The sequence below is a fragment of the Volvox carteri genome, assembly GCF_000143455.1.
Source record: "Volvox carteri f. nagariensis unplaced genomic scaffold VOLCAscaffold_26, whole genome shotgun sequence".
NCBI classification, from domain to species: Eukaryota; Viridiplantae; Chlorophyta; class Chlorophyceae; order Chlamydomonadales; family Volvocaceae; genus Volvox; species Volvox carteri.
Window position 1 is genome coordinate 17,380 of NW_003307569.1, and position 14,681 is coordinate 32,060.

The window sequence follows — 14,681 nt, forward strand, 5'->3', positions numbered from 1 at the left end:
GGCTGACGAGCCAACCCAAGGACTCGGCTGCCGACCTTCGTGTAGATGCTAATAGGGTTGCACCGTAGCGTTGTACTCAATGGTAGTGCATACTTGTTGACCTTATGGATGATGTCCTCAGCAATACGCCGTTCTTCCTCTTGTGGGTCCGCAGGAATCGGATCGGTGCGGCTGCCAGACTCAGCTACTCGTCGACGGAGACGAGGTTCAGCGCTGGCAATGCCTCGCTGAGCTGGGACGGTACCTCCGGTTGCGGCAGTACGTTCTGGAGGTGGCGCACCCGGGGCTGCTGGCTCCTGTGGCTGATGAGCCTGGGTAGCCGTAGCCGGGGCATTCGGGGAAGCCAACGGTGTCACCACGGGTCGTACAATGCCTATACGCCCGGTAGTAGTAGGCCGAGGCGCATCCTGGCCAGGGTTAGCCGTTGGGCGCTTGCAGGGAAGCGGTATAGGCTCAAAATCGGCCACACGTTTGACATATGCAGCTGGTGGGGCAGCCGGCCGGAAACAAGAGTAGATGTCCGGATGCTCCATCTGGGAAAAATGTGGGTCTTCATGATGAGTGTTATCCCTTTCCCACAATTGTACATTGTGGTTGCGCTCCAGCAACAGGGTTAATCGTGACAACTGGCGGGCGATGTCGTCAACTCGTGACTCCAGGGGTTCGTTCTCTGGGGGTGTCGAAACCTTAGGTTTTGGGCGACTCTGCCAGGAAGCATTCCCAGCAGGCTTCTGCTCTGGTTGCCATGGTCCCAAGGGACGTTGTGTAGCCACTGGAGTCCGGGGACCATCCGGTCGTGAGCCGCTAGGGGTCGGGGAATCAGGCACGTTACCACGAAGGTCGCCGTGACGGTTTTCCCAGCGCGGGGTAGCCCGAGAAGGATGGCTGTGGAAATCCATATCGCGTGTGCGCTGAGGGGGAAACGGTTCGTAGTGGCCAGCCACATCCTGGCGGTCCAAGCCCTCGTTGATATAGATGGCGCATCGTACGGCGTCTTCAGAGCTAGATGGGCGCATGAGGAAAACCTTGTTGTAAACCTTGAGCTGTAGTCCTTGTAAGAAGTTATGCATGTGGATGGGGTCGTGTTGCGTGTCCACGCCTAGTTGTGCAGCTAGGTCGCGGTAGCGGTCAGCATATGTCCGTACAGCTTCGCCCCGTTCTTGCCTACAATGAGCTAGTCGGCTGAACAACTCTTCTTGGGTCGGATCGAATCGTTCCAGAAACGCGGCTTTAAAGCTAGGCCAATCGGGGAGAGACGCTTCCATGCCGGCTTGCCAGCAGATGGCCTCATCTCCTTGGCGGCAGATGGCGACGTCCAGCTGAGCCTCTTCGCTCCAGCCGTACATCCGACCACATCTCTCAACCCTGGCGACCCATTGCCGTGCACTGTCTCCCAGTCGGAAGATAGGCACAGACGAGACGCTTGAGGGATGAGGGTGTGTGATAAAGTGAGATTGATGTTGGCTCTCCATGGCGTACGAGACGTACAACCAGTGGGACGCCTAGCAGACTGTTTGAAAGTAGCTAGAGACAGGGCTGAAACCCTAGTCTCGATACCAGCCGCGCCGCGGCGGGCGGCACCCAGCGGCAGCCCAAAAATTTTCGCGTTTGGGGGAACCGCTGGATGGACACACCGGGGCGCCCAGGATCGTTTAGAGAAAGGAATCGATACCAGTAGATTGTCTTAAGCGAGATAGGATCGAGATTTGTGTGCGCGAGCGGAAGCAGAATCAGAGTTTTGTCCTGAGACCGTAGGCCCAGGTGTGGTTGTGGGCCTGATGTGAGCAGAGTTTTACTGCTTCTTGGCCACTAGGCCCAATGTCAGGTTGGAACCTAGCCGGTTGTTGACAAGATAAAATGGGTGGGAGTCATCCACGCCAAGTGAAGGCGATACCCGTTACAAACTGCCTTGGCCGGTGCGTCCTGCTACCGTGCGCGGGAGTTGTATGATTGGAAAACATTGGTCAGGCCGCGCCTTATATATGGCAAACGCGCCCGCCATTCGTACAACTGTCGTATGGTCAACGTAAGACGCAGCTACCCTTTTCGCGCAGCAACTGCTTCATTACGCAACGGTAACTACCAGTTAACGCAGCTCCGGGCCAGGTTCATGGCGGCCAACGGAAACTGAGAAGAAACTAGTACAGGAGATTTGTCATAGAACATTTCTCAGACCGAAGCTAGATCGTAAGACACAAATCGCCTGCTTCTACGTCGCCAGATCGAAACATACATCGTCAGTCTTTATGCGGTGCGCCGTAAGCATATGACCGTTCTCAACGCGTTTATAGTTTCTAATTAACGATATGGCAATATTCGGCCTCCTGCTATGCCCGGAACAATACGCAACCAAAGCCGTCAAACTCAGTTCTCTATGACCAGCTGGAAGTCGCTACAGATATAACCAAATTCGTATTCGTAACGAAGATGTTCCGCAAACGGCGTTCCGGACACCCCTCGGTCACTATGAGTATGTAGTGTTACCGTTCGGTCTGACCAATGCTCCCGCTACGTTTCAAACAGTTATGAATCGTATCCTGGAACCGTTTATTGGTCGCTTTGTGGTGGTGTACCTGGATGATATCTTGATTCATTCACGAAGTCGTGAAGAGCATTTACGACACCTGGAACAGGTTTTCGAAGTGCTCAGGCGGGAACGTCTCCACGCCAAAGCCTCAAAATGTCACTGGGCACAAACAGAGTTAGAGTACCTGGGACATATTATCAGTACGTCAGGTGTACGTCCTGATCCCAAGAAAGTCCGCGTTGTGCGTGACTGGCCGTTACCTAACTCGATTACCGAGCTGCGTCAGTTCTTGGGGTTGACCAATTATTTTCGTAAATATATTCGGTCATATGCTGCGTTGTCGGCACCCCTAACCGATATGCTTTGTGGTAAAGCAAACATATTGCCCGAGTGGACTCCCTCGGCACGTGAAGCCTTTGAGGTAGTAAAGAAAGCCTTGGCAGACGATGTCTTGCTTCGGTACCCTGATTTGACCAAACCGTTCTCTTTTGAGGTAATTTCGGACGCATCGTTAAGGGGAACAGGTGCTGTACTTCTCCAAGATGGAGCCCCTATTGCGTTCACCAGTAAAAAGTTCACGCCAGCTGAGCGGAACTATACAACGGGAGAGCGGGAATTGCTTGGTGTAATCCATGCCCTAAGAGAGTGGCGATGCTATCTCGAAGGACCACATGACGTACGCGTGGTAACGGATCATCACCCGTTAATTTACCTCAAAACGCAACCCACGTTAAATCGAAGGCAAGCACGTTGGCTTGAGTTCCTCAGTCGATTTCATTTATTGTGGGAACATCGTGCTGGGAAACTGAATGTAGCTGATGCTCTCAGTCGACATCCCTCACTGAATGCGATAACCCGAAGGACGAAAGCATGTACGCTTCGAGAACGTATCCTGGCTGGGTATGCTAAGGATCCTTGGTTCGGTCAATCACTAAACGTAGCTACGTTGTTCCGTAATGAACAAGGCTACTGGCTCAAGGCGATGCCTACGGGACGTCGAAGTATTGTCGTTCCATGTGAGCCCCAACTACGACAAGAACTGATAACTCGCTGTCATGGAGGACCCATGGGTGGACACCCAGGAGTCGCTCGCACCCTTTAGTTAGTACAACGACACCATTGGTGGCCTGGGATAACAGCAGATATCGAGTCTTTCGTACGTTGTTGTGATAAATGTCAACGTAACAAAACCTTGTCAGGGCGACAACATGGTTTGTTGCAACCGTTGCCAATACCAGACATGCCGTGGGACAGTGTCTCAATGGATTTTGTGGTAGGTTTGCCGCGTACGCAACGACAACATGACGCCATTTTTGTTATGGTGGATCGTCTCACCAAGATGGCTCATTTTGTACCAACCAATACGCATGTCACAGCCGAGAAAACTGCAGAGTTGTTCCTTGCAAACGTTGTTCGATTGCATGGATTACCCAAAACAACAGTCTCTGATAGAGGACCGCAGTTTGCTGGAATGTTCTGGCAACATATGGCTCGTATGGTCGATCTTCGTTCAGATCTGTCTACAGCATTCCATCCACAGACCGATGGTCAAACAGAGCGCATGAACCGTGTGCTGGCCGACATGTTGCGAAATTACTGTGATGGATCTCCATCCACGTGGGATAAAGTTTTATCCTTGGCGGAATTTGCTGTTAACAATTCGGTAAACCGGTCTACTGGTCAAACACCCTTCTTTCTAAATTACGGTTATCATCCTGCAACACCTACTGTACGAGAGTTAGATGTTACTGTACCAACAGCTAAGGCATTTGTGCAAACACTGGAACAACGCCTAGCTGATGCTAAACGATGTTTATTGGCGGCTCAAAGTCGTACTGAGCAACACTACAACGCCAAGAAAAGGGATGTTTTGTTTGAGCCAAGACAACTTGTTTTATTAAGTACTAAAAACTTGCGTTTGCGAGGTAAGGACATTCGTAAACTCACGCCTCGTTGGTGTGGCCCGTTCGAGGTCGAACAAATGGTAGGAAATGTCGCTGTGAAGCTGAAGCTTCCAAGCAACTTGAAGATACATAATGTATTTCATGTATCGCTTGTTAAGCCCTACCGTACCGATGGTACTTTTCAACCGTTGCCTGTTGAGCAATTACCGGAGGAGTTCTCTGAGGATACTACTTATCCGATAGACCGAGTATTGGACTATCGCCGCCGGAAGGTGGGACGTAAGTACGTCGATGAATATCTGGTTAAGTGGAAAGGTTTCGAGTCGGAACATAACAGTTGGGAACCAGCTGACCACTTTACACCGGATATGGCTGCTGAATTGCAGTTCATTAAGTCCCGTAGTCGTGAGGACACGACTCCTAAAAGGAGGGGATAAATGTTGTGGCCTATGGTTGGTCAATCTAAGTTGTGGCCTATGGTTGGTCAATCTAACCAGTATGGTTATGTAATTAACGAATCCCAGCATATCCCAGTTGGATATCGAACGGACGTTCCAACGTTCGAGACTGAGATCAACTGACAGGTTGTCGGTGGTGTAAAGTGTGACAGTCGTCAATCATACAGTCGCGTCGATCGACCTATCCTATCAAGGAAGGTTAAGAGAAGTCCCGCAGGGCTACGATCACCAGTTACCGATCTCGTATATAATTCGGTGCGGATGCCTGGTAGGCATGAGTAGTCTAGCGCTGCTATTACTACTGGTGTCGTGGTCACACCCACCTCGCACCTTTACCACCTATTTTGGTCTGTTTTCCGCTGCTACATTTCGCTGTATTTTGATGCTTCTCAACCAGACTCACTACAAGTACATACATGGCTGACTTGGGGTTTGGAGCCCACGGGATGATGGGTTGCTGGTCATGACTTATAAGCCCACAGTGAATAACTTGTGGGATGTGTGCAAAACATGGGCCACAGTGGTCATGGCTTGCAGTATACAATTCCTGTAAACCAAGCAAAACATGTGCCGGAGTGGTCATGGACCGCAGTATACAACTCATGAAATGAGTGCAAAACATGTGCCAGAGTGGTCATGGCCTGCATTGCTGCATCATGGAATACCATGCGCAACATGACCTGGTCATGTTCCACATGTCATAGATATTTATGAGCAGGTATATGACCGACTTTACGACCCCCTGGGTACCAGTCATATCTTGTGTTCAAATGGCCCAGAAACCTCCCACTCTGTAATAATTCAATTCAATTCATATCTTGCACTTGGCTTTTGCAAACTATGAACTGTTCCATGACTGGATCCATGACTTGGTGACAAAATTATGAGCGGATCCATGACAATTTTCATGACCTGATCCATGACTGGAAAACCCGTCCATGATCAAGTCGTTCCCCGAGTGAACCGCTCCATAAGGCGCCATTTATCCACCCGCTTGCCCGTCCCCACTACAAAACCACGATCCACAATGTGGCATGCACGGCACAACGTGTGGCATACACCCCGCATGCACTCAACCCCAGGCATCCACGCCTACCTGCCACCGTCAGCACAACAACACCATGCCAGCCCGTACACCATCACCGCCAGCAGCAGTGGCAATGCCAACAGCCGCCGCGCGAGTGCCGTACAGCATGCCAGGCACGACACCAGTCCTAGCATAGCCAGGTGCAGCACCGCCAAGTGCCCCTAGTCCGCCTCCGCCACCCCAGGGCTCCCAAGAACCGACACAAGGTTCACCTCCAGGTCAGAGAAAACAGTACCTCCAGATGCACAGTGCCGCTGGCCACCAGCTGCCACAGTGCACTGGCAGCATCGACAGCGGCACACTCCACCACCACCACCACCGCCACCGCCACCGCCACCGCCACCGCCACCGCCACCGCCACCGCCACCGCCACCGCCACCGCCACCGCCACCGCCACCGCCACCGCCACCGCCACCGCCACCGCCACCGCCACCGCCACCGCCACCGCCACCGCCACCGCCACCGCCACCGCCACCGCCACCGCCACCGCCACCGCCACCGCCACCGCCACCGCCACCGCCACCGCCACCGCCACCGCCACCGCCACCGCCACCGCCACCGCCACTGCTGCTCCCTATGGCAGCCAGCAGCCAAATGAGCTTGGACAGCACCACCTTCTCCTCTTCAGTGGCAGCCCACCGGGTCGCTGTACCCTTGGCAGCCTCAGATCGCTGCCGCAGCTGCCGCCACGAAACCGCAACTTTTGTGGCCGGGCAAGTGTTCGTTTTCCCATGCGCGCATGCTGCGGCGGCATGGATGCAGGCACGGTCTGCAGCGCCGACATTGCTGGGCAGCTGCACGTGAAGCATCTCGACCGCCACCAGTAGCCGTATCTGGCTGCAGGCCGAGCTCGACACGGGCTCGATGCAAGTTGGTTATCACGATGAAACATCACTGTGAAGGAGTTTTTTTGTTAGGGTTTCTAACCTTGGGGGTTTACCTTCCTGTTGAAGTCCGGTGGCACACCTAAGCTCCTGCCCACTTCCACTCAGAGCAGCAGCTGTCGAGCGCAGTGGCGGCACGCCATCATCAACATCTGGCAGCTCAAGTAGTGACGCGATGTACGATGTAAGCCCCAGCTGAGCGCAAATGGCCTTGCATCCGGCGGTGCTGAGTGCCACTGTAGCAGCCGGTACACAGTACGGTGCTATAAATACGCGCAGAGCGCGACCGCCAGCAACTCGAGAGACCTTTTCAGCGGTCGGCTGCTACAGCCACTGCTGCCAGCATTCCCACGCAGCAGGTCTGGAGCTCCTGGACCTGCACCACTGTCAGCGCCATCAATACCCGAACCTGTTGTACAGAGTGTACGGCATCCAGCACGTCACTACTGACGGTGGCGGCGGCGGCGGCGGCGGTCTGCAGGGCCCTGGAGTGTTCACAAGAGGCGCAGCAGGAGCAGCGTTGGACGTGTCACCACCCATGGAGGCATGTGGACAGTGCTGTCTCTGCTGCCACTGGCGGCAGCAGCGGCACCGACACCAATAGACCCCCTGCTGCTGTGGATTATGTGCTCGAGTCCATGCCCTGAGTGTTGCCGAGGGGCCCCCCAGAGCCGCTGTCTGTTCTCACTACCACCGGTGCTACCGCTTCACCGCCACCCTGGCCGCCATCGCCACCGCCACCATCGTCATTGCTGCTGTCAGCTACGCGGCTGTACCGCTGGAGGACGACAAGCAGTACAACAGTACGGCTTATGAATTCCGATATCTCCCATTTGCAGTGAAGTGTTCAGACTCACACATACACACAACATATATAGGCATACAGACAGACAGGCAGGTGGCTGGCAAAGGTTAAGGCCTGACTTCTGCTCCCGGAGTGTCCGGGTTCAAATTCTTTTGCCGACCCCTCGGTGTGTGTGGGGGGTGTTGAATTGGGAGGTGGCCCCCCATCTTGTGTATGGTGTAAGACGTAATTATATCAACTTGCGAGCTGATCAGGAGCTATGTTGAGTAGCCGTTGATCTGCTAGGTTTGGTTGGATGCTGGTGGTGAGTTGCTGAACCTAACGAATACATTCTGAAGTCGGATGGGGTGAATGGATTAGGGTGCCCCTCTAGCAGGGGAGAGCAGGGAACTGCCTCCAAGGGAAAGGGGGGCGCTGGTGAAGCTTTACCACCCTGTAACTACATCATACAGACATACAGATGTATACACATGTAGTCTCTGACTTGACCTGACTAGCGACCTAAAGACCCAAACCTAAACCGTTATCCTGCGTGTTGGTATGTATGGCTAGCTGCCCGAGGGGCTGTACGGCATTCCCATGCAACGTAGTCTCCATGCCACGTGTGAGAGCCTGTACGATGAACTGTACGACGGCATGTAGGAGGGATTGTATACAAGTGCCGTACGGGTACTTGTTCAAAGGCGTAGCGTAACAAAGAAGCAGACCTCACCTCCCACGGAGAGAAGCTCCCGGAGAAGCCCCCGGAGGAGGCGGAAAGGGGGGCCCCAGCCGTCCACAACTGCCCGGGGGTCTAGAGAGCCCGTCAGCAGTAATCCCCCTAGTGGACCTAATCCGCAACGGGGCCAGCTGCCGCTCCACCGTCGCGTCGCCAGTGGCCGCCGCGTCGGGCATGACTCGTGAGTCGTTGGAGGCCGCCTGCGGTGTCTGCTGAGGTGGCGGCGCCACTGCGGTGCCAATGCAGCTGCTCCTCCACCACCACCACCCTCACCCTCCACAGTGGCGCCGCTGCCACCCGCATCCCCAAACCCGGGCCCCCTCCTGCTGCTGCTGGCCGCCGCGCCGCCCCGTACAGTATTTTGCTGCCAATCGAGTTCTACCACTGCATCCCTGGCCCTTCATGTAAGGCCTTCTGAACCGCCTGCGGCCGTGATAACAGCAAAAGAAACACACATACGACATTACAACAGCAGCTGATAGTTATACTATTAGATTATCGAAACGTTTTTGTTCATCAGAACGCGGCTTCTCTCTGCATCCTTTTCCATCCGCCAGGACGCCCATCCCCAACCGACATGACAAACCGCCAACTGCCAACCGCCAACCCCAGTCCATTCATTTAGCCCTCCTGTCACGGTCTCTGCTTGCGTTACCTGCTGCGGCTTCTGGCGGTGACCAATGGATGCGATGCCGTACAGGCTCCGGAGCAGAGCGTCCTGCAGCTGGTGCTGGGCCTTATGCACCTGAGCGACTCGCACATCCTCCACCTGCATGCACGAAATTATGCCGTACGGAAGCGGCGGAAGAGAGCCCTCAGAGTGTCCTGAAAGAGCGCTGGGAGGTGGATAAACCTTGAAATGAAAGTGGTGCTCCTTCTTTTGAGAGTCTCAGCCATGTAACAGGACCCGGCTCTGGTGGCTACGGCATACCGGTGTCACGTACCTGCGTGTGCTTATGGAATGGTGTTGGAAGATGTTAAATAATGTACTGCGTGTCAGGATCAGGAGGAGGAGGCGGGGTAGCAGTAGGTGGGGGCCAGGAGGGGCAGGAGAAGGAGAATGATAGTGCAGGTTAGTAATTACTAGCAAGGAGGTGGTCATCACTATCTTATTTTTCAAGTGTTGCTACATGCACGTTGCATAAAGCTTTGTTAAAGATTCTGCCAGAGGCCCTTGTGAGCAGGTCCTGAATAACCGAAGGTGCACGGTCGATACCTGTTTTGGGTTGCAGTGGGTTGGACGAGCCCTGTGTCCATCCTGTGCTGCTACAAATTCACCTCCTTTCATGATTTCATGTAGAGAGGCTAGCCGCATTGATCATTTGAAGTTATCCATAGGAGCACAGCCAAGATGCGAGCATTTCGAATGTAAAATCGTTGACAGTTTTTTCACGACGTTTGCTTTACTAAGCGCCATATTATTTCAGCTGAAAGACCGAAATAATAAAGCTTTGCTGAAGAACGTGCATCCATGAATATTTTGAGCACAGCCGCAGGCGCTCGGTGCGTTCACGCAAAGGCCATCAGAGCTGTTGGCGCACCTTTCACCGCAAGCAGGCATAAAGGGTTAAGCTTAAGAAAATCCTCACAACACCTTTGCTGGTCATACTTTTGCAGCGTGTCATTAGCACCCCAGCGCAAAGCCATGTCAGCCGAACACGCAGGGGCTGCTGACCGATCAGCAGATCCTGCGGCAGCAACGCAGGCGATAGCAAATGGGGGATCACCAGCGGTGTCTCAACAGGATTTCCTGGTTCAGTACGTCGTGGTCCGCAAGGACCTCTGGGCCAGCAACGGATGGCCGCTGGGCAGCGTTGTGGCGCAGGCCTGCCACGCCTCCTCAGCGGCAATGTGGACGTATCGCGACGAAGAAGCCACGCAGCAATACCTCGCACCGGAAAACATTGACCACATGCGGAAGGTAACCACGGGACAAGGGTATTGGATGGATGGTTTGGGACGGCGCCGCAGCGCTGCCAGACATCCTGCTGAGGTACTCAGCAGTTTCTTCAGCACCTCCTGAAACCTCTTTAGCGAAAGGGAAGAATCCACCCAGCGATGCAGGACTCATTTTCATGCTGCACGCTTCCCACCGTGCAACCGCTGGCTTGCACCCACCATCACGAACCAACTCCCACTCCACTCACCATCGCGCATGCAGGTGGTTCTGGAGGTGAAGGATGAGGCCCAGCTGCGGAAGCTATCCGACCAACTGAACGCCGCCGGCATCGGTCACAAGTTGTGGGTAGAACAGCCGGAGGACTTCCCAACATGCCTTGCCACCCGGCCGTACACCAAGTCGCAAGTGGCGTCGTACTTTAAAAAATTCCAGTTGTCCAAGGCGCCGATTGGATGATTTTGCATGGTTGGGCGGCTGGGTTGTTGGGTGGGTGATGGCTATTTTGGGGTAATTCGATTATCTGTGTGGTTTTGGCTGTTGGGGCCGTGCGGTAATGAACCGATGAACCATGGGTCGGTCAGCTCGATGGTCAAAAATAGGGCCTGATGCTTGCCGGGAAGTGGGAACCTAGTGGGGGCTCTAGAAATCAGATCTGGATGTTCATCGGTGAATCCTCTGCAGGGGGGTGCCGACTGGGATATCAAGTTGCAGAGCTATGATCCAAACTCTACACGCCCATACATAATATACATAATATATATACTCTAGGGCTTGGCACTACTGGTAAGGCGCGACCATTGCCCCCGGGAAATATCCGTCAGGATCAAAAGTCCTTCCGATGGTGGAAGACATTGCGCCCCTAGTTGATGGACGGTGGTGACCTGGGATAAAGTTAACCTGCGAGCCGACAAGGAATGGAGTTGAGCCCTGTCGACCCGGCAGATTCCGTTGGATGCTGGTGGTGGGTGCGGAATCTGAGCGATCCACTGAAAAGTTGACTAGGGTGACTGGATGAGGGTGCCCCGAAATACCGGGGAAGGCAGGGTTTCGCAGGGTAGCTGCCACGGGCTAAGATACACCCCCCTGTTTCACACATCATAACATGGAAGCCAATAGCTTCTTGGATTAAGTAATTCGTTTTTCGTATAACTGGGCGAATCAAGTTCAAAGCAGTGGAGCAGGAAAACCTGCCTACATGCGCGTGCGCGTGCGCGTCCACCAGGAATGAATGCCGAGACCGGGCATATCCCGCACTCATTTGTGCGGGGGCCAAGCATGTCGGGCGCCGGTGTGGCGATGAGCTGAGAGCCATAAATAGCTATTCCAAGGAAGTCCTAGGAAAGAGCGAGAAAAACCGCACGGCCGCACAGCAATCAAAGCAGCATGGACAGAAGCAACAACGTGCGCCGCAGCTTGCACGCACACCACACCTCCTGTGGCATAAAAGGGTCGATAACCCAACCGGTTAGCTATAACCCAACCAATCGCATCTGAGTTGGTTACGCTTCGGTCTTAGGTCTTAGGTGCACGGCTTGCACGCATCTGACTTTTACAGGCATCCATTCAAACCTGAGCTATCCAAGTCCAAATCGCGTGTGTTGGTTGTTTTGGGTTTGACTAGCAAGGGACATTAACCTATCGGTTCGTCAATCGCAAGGTAAATTGTAGGTGCCGGTCTAGGCTACGAAAACCCGTCTTTAAAGCTATATGCGGCATCCTATATGTGTGGCATGTCCTGTTGAGACATGAGAACATTACCAGCATGTCCTAATTATGCTACTTGCTGGTCATGATCATGTTCTCATGTCATTTCGCTCCTGTCAGGTGCACCGCGCAACACTTGCACGTGATGAACTAGGCAGCAGCAGGCGTCCAGACTGTATGTACCGCTCTCTGTACATAAAAAAGTGACGAAGCATATAGTGGCAGTCGTTGCTTCATCAAGCAAACCTACCCGCCCTGCGCTCCATCCCATCCATGCTGCCAACCCATCGTCGCTGCTGACGACCCCTGGCTCACCCATCCAGCGAACATCATATAAACTGCCTTTATTTCCCATGCAAACTTTTTCCAACGCCGCGCGCACGCCGTGAGCTCATATCTGGCTCAGATAGAACAAGATCCCCACACACACATCACACAAATGTTACAAACACCCACAAACACAGCTCTGCCAAACCAAGGCCCGCGACCGACCAGGTAATAAGAACTTATCTCCATACCGTGTGCCGGCCACTGCTGCCTCTGTGGTTCCCATCCTACATAACTTGCAGGCCCCGCCCCACCTGTCGCAGTGGCAACATACTGATGGTGTTTGGCTATCATTATTTTCCACAGGCACGTTTTTATTAAAGCAGGCAGTAGTCAACACACACCTGCTGCCAACCCTGCTGCCTGTTCCAAGGCTGCTGCGTTCCTTCCAATGCACGCTCTCCCTCCACATACCCGAACACGTATCCTGAACGACCACTGAAAATGACTATTTAACATCCACAACGACCATATAACGTTCCATTGCCCTCCTAATAACTCGCCGTCCCGGGTAGGGTGTGATTTGCAGTGCATGGCCTGCATGGTAGGAGCATCAATAACCCCCACAGGACACATTCCTATCCGTCTGACATGTATGTCTACACATATTCACAAACATATACACATATGCACAAACATATACACACCTCCCTTCGCCAAGGGCCCTTTTCCAATAAACGCAGCAATTGTCAAGGTGGTCTAGGATTTACGAATCAACATTGCCAATGACCTCAAGTTTGACCTTAACGTGATTACACGTGTGTGCCCGCCGCACCCGACCACCAGCACATAGACTCATACATATTACATATGGAGCCAGGGAAAAACGCCCGCATATCCTTATTGTATTACGTAGTACAGTAAGCAATAATGCACGCACTGAGGAGAAATCCAGGAAGATGGACGTCGTACAACTCGGCGACAGGACGACTGGACGAGAGCCAGGAGAATAAAAGCCAAGAGACACCTTGGCCCCTTGCCCGCACACCAGCACATGCATATAATGATGGCAATGGCCCGCAGAGATGCAGCCGCAAATGTCCGCACTTGCCCATATATGTATAAATATCGAGCGACGACCCCAGCTGGCTCCACTTTGGAGGGTATGTACACTAGCTAGCTGCACCTGTAGCAGTCGCTCACCTGACACACAGGTCGACTGGCTTTGCTTTAGCTTACTACAGCACCCCACCGCTACACCAACGGCACCATCACAGCATGTCACCGTCACCGTCGCAATAATACTAGTCCACCAAGAAAACACATCGCTGCTACCAAACAGAAGCCATAATTATATACGGTGCCCCTGCGGCGCCACCACGCGGTCTCCCCAAATGACCAACACACCAGGTACGCCTTGGGATACATCACACCAACAGGCCCACAGCCGGCGAAACATTCGAGGCGGCTCACATGCGTTACAGCCGGTTTCGGAGCTCCCAAATTCCCTTTTTTTAGCCCCACAATGTACACAACCCTACCTCGCTCTTACCTCCCAAATATACACCTAGCGGGGCTCCTAGGCCCCAAGAACCCTTCTTGCGTCTTGTAAGTTGCGCCATACCGTCCATCTCAGAAGGCACTAACCCCCCCCGCTCATTGGCACCCTCGCACACACAGACTGGGGGGGGGAGGAGGAGGTCATGCTCCAACTGTAAAAGTGACATCAGCACTAACAATAGTAACAGCAGTAGTAGTAACACGTGCACTAGCGGAATCGCAGCTGGATGAGCGACACTCGGCAGACCGATCTTCAGGCGAATCGTCCGCGTGCTGCTGCTGCAGCTGCTGCAACAAACTAACAGTGGCCATTCGCACTCCTGCCGCACACACCTGCCGCCGTGGCACCACACCCCTCCGTACACCTCACTCGTGTACAACAAGCTCCCCCTCGCAGCTGCGGTGGCAGCAAACAAAACCGAGGGTCCACAGCATTACCACATATATGAAAGAAACATCATCCAAACCAAGCAAGATGACGACGAGGTTCATGGTAGGTAGGGCCCACTGCGCCACCAGACTTCTCCCCTCCTACAACACAATTCAGAAAGAACGAACAAAATAAGAGCCGCCAATACAACACCCTAAAACCCTTTCCACTGCACATGCAGGGCGGCGCCCTCCCCTTCGAGCGGGCCCACAGGATGCGACGTGACCGCTCCGCTCCGAAGCGCCTCACACCACCTAACACCGCCTCACACCGCCTCATCCCTTCCAGACCCAGACGCCCCCCTACTTTCCTATCTCTTTTCCCCTAGGCGGCCCCCCCCCTTGGATCACCCTGGATCGCCTGGCGCTGTCTAACATTCGACCCTGTGTGTCGGGGTGGGTGGGGTGTTCTTCGCCCTGTGCACGTGCTCCACACGG

At 53.8% G+C, this 14,681-nt stretch overlaps 2 protein-coding genes across 2 annotated transcripts in view; one reads left to right on the top strand and one right to left on the bottom strand.

Moving 5' to 3' along the window:
• The window catches only part of VOLCADRAFT_92397 (uncharacterized protein), a gene marked incomplete at both ends in the record, with an annotated part of 22,514 nt that extends 12,843 nt beyond the window's left edge, over positions 1-9,671 (bottom strand). The window contains 6 exons of the mRNA XM_002951875.1: positions 36-484; positions 6,440-6,656; positions 7,270-7,345; positions 8,378-8,592; positions 9,039-9,152; positions 9,600-9,671. Coding sequence (XP_002951921.1) covers positions 36-484; positions 6,440-6,656; positions 7,270-7,345; positions 8,378-8,592; positions 9,039-9,152; positions 9,600-9,671 — 1,143 coding nt within the window. The remainder of the gene's footprint in view (positions 1-35; positions 485-6,439; positions 6,657-7,269; positions 7,346-8,377; positions 8,593-9,038; positions 9,153-9,599) is intronic.
• A 357-nt stretch (positions 9,672-10,028) lies between these two features.
• VOLCADRAFT_92398 (uncharacterized protein) lies at positions 10,029-10,739 on the top strand (the record flags this gene model as incomplete). The annotated part of the gene is made up of 2 exons (XM_002951789.1): positions 10,029-10,304; positions 10,545-10,739. The coding sequence occupies 2 exons, from the start codon at positions 10,029-10,031 to the stop codon at positions 10,737-10,739; spliced, it is 471 nt and encodes a 156-aa protein (XP_002951835.1).
• Positions 10,740-14,681: the final 3,942 nt, after the last annotated feature.